The following is a 7,060-nucleotide window of genomic DNA, read 5'->3' on the forward strand; positions in this document are numbered from 1 at the left end:
ACACAGATTTGAGGGCCCAAACATATATGTTAGTGCACACTAAAAATACTAAAAATAAAAAAGGTAAATGCACCCAATCTCATAATTGGCCAGAGGAACACGAATTAATTAAGAAGAAAATTCTGTTTTCTTTTATCATCAAAGAAGTTTATAAATCACAATTGCTCTTGCAGAGTGCAAACAATGTAAGGTACAAACTAAAACATAGCTCAATCAATAAAAAGTTAAAAAAAGCACATCTACTCTACATCATGTCAAAAAGCAGTGTCAGTTGAACTGTATTGCTCAGTCAGGAAGGATTTGCTCACTGTCAGCGTCTGCCTCAGTCTCAACCTTGGGCTTTGTAGGGGCCTGGCCTGCTCCAGGTGCCTGCTTCTTCTTGATCCCACTAACTATATCATCAATTCTCAGGAGCATGCAAGCAGCTTCAATGGCCGTCTTAAATGTTTGCGCTTTCACATTGTATGCGTCCCAAATCTAACAACAACAACAACATATCCTCAGACTCGGTTCATTCGCTGAGGTACGTGCTTATCAAGAATTCAGATACCTAAGCATATATATCCACATAAAATCCAAACAAATATTCATCCTGTTGGGAGTAACTGAAAAAAGCGAAGTGTACCTTGCGCTCTTTCATATCGGCGATGGCACCCGAATTTCCATCTATGCCAATCCATGCATTTTCTCCATTCGCGTGCTATAATTTTCAAGTAAACAATGTTAAACAAAGTAACAGAAAGTATCACATGTAATAGGTACTAGCAAACTATTTCTACCTTTCCTTGTAGTGCAGTCATAGTCCGGATGACATTAACTCCACAATTTTGTGCCAAAGTACGTGGGATAGCCTCAAAAGCAATGGCAGCAGCTTCATAAGGCCACTGTTGATCAATGCGAATATTATGCGAAAGTGAGAACCAGGGTAATATACTGCTGTTTATCTACTTGTTCATTTAAAAAGCGACAATAAACTCACCTTCTCTATGCCTTCGATTGACGAACTCTTCTGTTTCAAAGCAGCTGATACAGTCAACTCTGTAGCACCACCTCCAGGAACAAGTTTTGGATTTTTTATTATATTCCTTGCAACAGACATGGCATCCTGTCATGGAACAATGTTCAGGAAGAAGTATGACCAAATCTACATGATCTAGAAGTTCAAATTAACAGCTTACCTGCAGATTTCTTTCAACTTCATTCAGGAGATCTTTACTAGCACCTCTTAACAGTACGGTACAGGCCTTAGGGTCTTTGCAGTTCACAATAAATGCAAAATACTCATCTCCAATTTTCTTTACTTCAAATAAGCCAGCACCAGTACCGACATCAGACTCCTGCAGTTCATCAGGTCTGTTCACAATGACAGCACCACATGCCTTTGCAATTCTGTTGTTATCGGTTTTCCTCAGCCTCCTGATTGCGCTAACACCATGCTTACTTAAGTAATGGCATGCTAAATCACTGAGACCCTTCTCTGTAATTACTAAGTCTGGTTTAAACCTCAATATCTGCATACAGAGCTCCTCAATGTATTCTTCTTCCATCTTCAATAGGAGGCTCCAATCTTCTTCTTTGAGCAATTCAGCATTTGTTTGGTTTTCACCTTTTTTATACTCAAGGGGGCAATCGAGAAGAATAATACGAGGGTTAATAATCTTTCTCTTCATTTTGCCAGGGGCAACCACATCTTTGTTTATCATGACTCCCTTCAGAACTTTTGAGTCCTCAAGCTGCCCACCAGGGACCTTCTCAACTTTAATATAGTTTTTTATATCTACATCTCTAAGACCGTTGCCAATTTCGACACCTACTGTTGTAGTAGCATCAATAGCTAAATCCTGGAAGTTAATTAAGGTAATATGATGCATAAGTCAACAGATAGAGAATTAACCTGGAAGTTAATCAAGGTAATATGGTACATAAGTCAACAGACAGAGGATAATATGAAAATGCAGATGGCCTGTTAATAATCCTACTAACATATAAACATCCAAACTGTTTATTGAAACATAGATTGTGGTAAAAACACCAAGCAGATTAAAATTTTCAACTTTACTACACTTGGCTGTGAGCTACCCTCCTCATGCATAACATTACATGGATTAAAATCAGGATTGGAAGAATATCATTATGCAAGAATAGACATATCAAGACCAAAATCTCTTGAATATAAAGATGACCAATTTGGCAATCTAGCTCGAAGAAGATGAGGACACTCACAGCAATCAAGTCTCCGAATTGGCCTGTAAATTTGGTACCTATGCAACTTTTTACAAGTCCGAGCATTGTAGTTCCTGCAGTTAATTCATCAATAATTGAGACAAAACACGGAAGTCAACTTATGTTGAAAGAAGAAACCAATGTCATTTACTATGATATTAAAGTGATGTCAAAATTATTGTGCAACAAATATTATTATACTTGTATTTTGTAGGACTAAGGGTTTTAGCCTATACCATAAATTACCACACCATTTTTCTACAAGCTGCATTCCAATATGGCTCTCGGAAGATAAGATAAAAACAAAAGAAATAATATCCCAACACCCAAACTATTGAAAAAGCCTCCCAGGTTATTATTCCACAGACTGTTGGAATATGTAATTGAAAAGATTCAGCTCAATACAATAGACTTACGATCTTGGGCATCAATGGACAATGCAATTTTGTCAAGAACAGCAACTGCATCCTCTAGAGCTTTGTTATAAGCTGCAGATTACAAGATTGAAGCATCCATTATATATAAGTGTACACCATTCTAGGAAAGAACCCCATTTGTTATTATTACTATTAACTTTTGTTGGATTAAGAATAACATTATAGAGAAGATAAAAATACATAAGGCGTACTAATAAATTACCTCGGCAAATAACTGTGGGATGATAATTTTTGTCAATGAATGCTTCAGCAACATGAAGCATCTCACCAGCTGCCAAAAATACACAACAAAAAAATTTTGGAAATAGGAAAATAAAATAGGCTGCAATATAAACCCAATCCTTCACTGGTTATACAAATACAATACCATATATGTAAAATCATACCAAGAATGATGACGGATGTTGTCCCATCTCCAACTTCTTCATCTTGGGTGCGACTTAATTCAATCATAGACTGTAGCAATCTCAATGAGAGAAGTATTAGAAAGTTTCCAGCAAAAGAAAACTAATATCAATGAGAACAAGCACGAAAGAAAAATACCTTAGCAGCTGGATGAGCAAGATCTAGTTCACGTAAGATAGCATTTCCATCATTAGTCACCACAATTCCTGCAAATTACAAAGAAAAAGAATGACCAGTGGGTAAATACTTGAGAATACAAACCAGACATCTGATCAAATATGACAAATACTAATAAAAGGGCAGTCTCTAACTAACCCAGAACCCAAGCTTAAAGAAAATCCCACACCATGAAGAAGAAGAAAACTCAAATGATTCCAAAAACGATTCAGGCATTGAGGCTGCAAAACATGAAACATTTGCCCCTCTGCAATCTAACATTGTATAGGGTGTAATCCACAAGCTGCAACAGAATTGGAGAATGAAAACACTAACCTCCTGCTGCATCAAGTAGCATTTTTAGCATGGACCTAGGTCCCAACGTAGTACGTATTATGTCAGCAACAGCCTGGCAACCATCAGATACATCAAATTATACATCCAATGAGTTTTAAGGAACATTACCATGGAAGTTTAGATACTATGTAATATGTTACCTTAGACGCTTGAATATTGGCATGGTGCACCTTGGTTCCAGACTCACGTTTCAAAGAGTCCTCTGCAGATTTTCAGTATGCATTTGATGGGTATGTAGAAAAACATGTTTAACATTTTGAGGTTGCAACAGCAATCTTAGCACAATATGATCAAATATTGGGTACCGAAAAACAACACAAAGTGCACGAAAAAGAAAAAACTACAACAACCAGAAAATTTAAAAAAAAGAAACTGAAAACAAACCGTTTTCGAAAATGAAACTGAAGTAATTTAAACCAGAAGCGTAATCAAAAGGAAGGGGAAAAATTCGACGCCACTTGGAGCAGAAAAGGCAGCAAGAAAAAACTTACTGAGAACTAGAACCGGAGCATTCATAATTTCTCCTCGCTTTTACAATCCAAATTCCGAGCTTTCTGCAAGCACAAAAACTTTAACTCTTTAGCAGAGGAAGTGCTTATAAACTTGAATGAGCTTGTGAAATTGAACGTTCACACCACAGTTTTCGAACTCAAAATCCACAACACAGTTGAGTGAACACAACGTAGTAGATTCAAGCTTTATCCGAAGATATAAAAACCCTAAAATCGTACTGTTCAGGGCGGAACGGTCTGAAAGGAAAAATGTGAGGTGCGTGAACTTGAACGGAGAATGTTGGAGCAGGGAAGGAGGTAGCGGTGGCTGGCGGCGGCGGAAGGAGTCGCTAAGACAGAGAGAGACGATCAAGTTTGTACTTTGTACCTTAAAATTGTAAACAGAGTCGTTACAGAGTCAATAGTGGCATTTCAACAAAGGTAAAGGTCAATTCTATAAAAATTGGTATTTTTTTATTCTTTTATACTTATCTCATTTTTACTTGGAAATTTAATTATTTTAATTAAATTATTTATCCAATATAAAAAGGTAAAAACTCAAGGTGCAAATTCATGTAAACTTGATATCTGAGAGTCGTTTGATAATTTGACTAAATTTTCATTTAACGATTCTCATATATCAATTTTACGTAAAGTCGATTTCACCTGAATTTTTACCTATAAAAATTAACGATAAATTTTTAAATTAAAAAAATCTAATTAAAAAATTAATAAAATTATAAAGATTAATAATCTAGATTATTTAACTTTTCTTTCCATGGATTCATTTGACTTAAGTTTAATAATTTTGCATAAGTTGAAATTATTCCATCGGAATTTTTCAATCATCTATACTTTTTAAAAAATATATATTTTTAAGAGTGAAAATTCTAAAAGGCTTAAAAAAATATATATTTTTAAAAATGAAAATTCTAAAAGACTTAAAAAATGGAAATTGAATCTATTGTCTTCTTTAATTTTGATTAAGTTAGACTTAAAACTTAAAATAATTACTTTGCTTTTGTTTAGTTTGCGTAACAGATTATGCAAGAAATAATTTTATCTTATCTCATAAAACCAGAAAAACAGAATTGAGTAGAGAAAAAGAGAATGACAGTCATATATCCTAGTCTAGTTACCTTGTGTAATACAATCTACATCCAGTCTTTACTACAACGTTTGTGGAATTCCCACTATCAATCCAAGTATTATATACACCAATTTTCTAGGACTCAACGTAATTCTATCTGGACACACAAGTTTTAACATAAACTTGACTTGGCTATGCAATTATCTAAACTCATCACACTAATTGCTTATCCAACTTAATAAGGGATACCTCTCAAGCATATGACACAAAATAGAAAATACAACTAAAAAAAATCTGAAATCTCTCTTGATTTTTCTCTCAAGTGATTAGACATATGACACAAATGAAAATTATTTATCTTTAACCTCTAAACTAACTTAACATACTTTTTTATTAGCTTGATTGGACATTACTTTCTTGATTATCTTTCCCTTTCTTTCTTCTTTGGTATTTTAAGTCCGAAAGTGAAGCTCTCTTTCTTTCTTGTGTTTACCCGATGAGAACAATGCTGAGACTCAGCTTTGGAAAAGCATTTCTTTTGGTTGTACGCTGATGGACTTGGTTAATGGATCCATGTTCTCTCAGCAGCTTTGAATGCCTTTTTGGTTTCATTTGTTTGGGCCGTAACAAAATCAAGTTTTGAGCTTGCACACTAAAATACTTTATTAAAGTCCACTTGGGTTATTAACCCAATCTATTTATAGTTGTCATCATCAATATGTTAATTATTTTTTTAACTCAACAATCTCTTCCTTGATGATAAACATAATTTCAAAGGATAGAATCAAAGGAATTAAATTAGATAAGAATAAGGTACTCCCTTTAATGATATCAAGCAGTTTTGATGTGCTTTCCCTTTTTTTTTTCCCTAAAGATTGCTCCCCTGAATGTGTGTTCTTCTTTAATTTTCTGTTCATATATATACATATTGAGAATACCAAACGTAAATAAACAAAGTTTGAAAACTAAATTGTTCCATGAGACAAAGAGTCATAAAACAAAAACCAGTAAGTAGAGACATCCTCAAGCATCCAAGCCATCCTCCTCAAAATCAAGATGTTCCTCTTGGTCCGTGGCCATGGTGTCGTCCTCATTAATGTTGTCTACATACTTCAGAAGGACAGTCACTCTATCTCTTGACTTTCTGAGGACATTCTCATTTCTGACCGCAAGCTTCCTTTCTTGTTGGCTTGTAGAAATTAGATGGTTGGATAGATTCACAAACTCCTACAGAACATCTTTGACAACTCCATAAAGGAGTGATTTGTGACCAGTTAAAGCTGAAGTTCCAGAAGTTGAAGGAGGAAGAATGTCATCTAGCTCATCATCATCATCATCAATGACAACCTTCTCAGTTCTTGTTGGCCTTTTCTTTTGCTGTTTCACTGAACCACCTCCTTTTAGATAAAAGTGTCTATTTTCATATGATGCATTGGAAAGGTCAACACTAAATTGTTCAAAAATGTAGGTTAAAAACATGCCATAAGGTAGAGACACATTTTTATCACTCCTTATGCAATCAAACATATGCCTCATCATTAGATATGTAAAAGAGATTTCAGTTTGAGTGATGATGGCATACAAAACCAATGTATCACAAAAAGACACCCTCTGGTAGGAGCCACTTTGAGGTAAAATGATATGGTTCATAATACGGTGAAGTTGAGCACGAAGAGAGTCAAGAGCTTTATGATTAGGAGTGAGGCCATCGATGAAAGAAATATTTTCACATACATGAGCCAATGCATCTTGATAAGACACACCCAATCTCTCATCCCATTTACCCGAGGTATAAGCATAAGCACCAACATTCGTATACTCAAGGGAGTCACTTATAGATTCACTATTCAGCATGCCCTTTCACATACGAAGGAATGGTTCCTTCATAGTAGGTCATATTG

General features: G+C 35.1%; 1 protein-coding gene across 6 annotated transcripts; it reads right to left on the reverse strand.

Annotated features, from left to right (window-relative positions):
• On the reverse strand, positions 103 to 4,504 carry LOC107644689 (T-complex protein 1 subunit gamma). Of its 6 annotated transcripts, none has more exons than XM_016348617.2 (14): positions 4,310 to 4,503; positions 4,070 to 4,132; positions 3,719 to 3,780; positions 3,558 to 3,630; positions 3,204 to 3,271; positions 3,047 to 3,116; positions 2,863 to 2,931; positions 2,640 to 2,711; positions 2,224 to 2,297; positions 1,179 to 1,841; positions 980 to 1,105; positions 780 to 884; positions 626 to 700; positions 103 to 477 (listed from the first exon to the last, which is right to left on the reverse strand). In XM_016348617.2, the coding sequence occupies exons 2-14, from the start codon at positions 4,092 to 4,094 to the stop codon at positions 286 to 288; spliced, it is 1,674 nt and encodes a 557-aa protein (XP_016204103.1). In that variant the 5' UTR covers positions 4,095 to 4,132; positions 4,310 to 4,503; the 3' UTR covers positions 103 to 285. The 6 variants fall into 6 exon arrangements, with proteins under 6 accessions (XP_016204103.1, XP_016204101.1, XP_016204102.1 ...); XM_016348615.2 differs by having other exon boundaries at positions 4,217 to 4,503; XM_016348616.2 differs by having other exon boundaries at positions 4,214 to 4,503.

Source organism: Arachis ipaensis, chromosome B05 (assembly GCF_000816755.2).
Source record: "Arachis ipaensis cultivar K30076 chromosome B05, Araip1.1, whole genome shotgun sequence".
Taxonomy (NCBI): domain Eukaryota; kingdom Viridiplantae; phylum Streptophyta; class Magnoliopsida; order Fabales; family Fabaceae; genus Arachis; species Arachis ipaensis.

Coding starts and splice junctions, on each gene's coding strand:
- LOC107644689 (XM_016348617.2), bottom strand. CDS start 4,094: ATGAATGCTCCGGTTCTAGTTCTCA. Junction 1,842..2,223: donor AATTCGGAGACTTGATTGCT/GTGAGTGTCCTC, acceptor ATTAACTTCCAG/GATTTAGCTATTGATGCTAC. Junction 1,106..1,178: donor AAGTTGAAAGAAATCTGCAG/GTAAGCTGTTAA, acceptor GTTCCATGACAG/GATGCCATGTCTGTTGCAAG.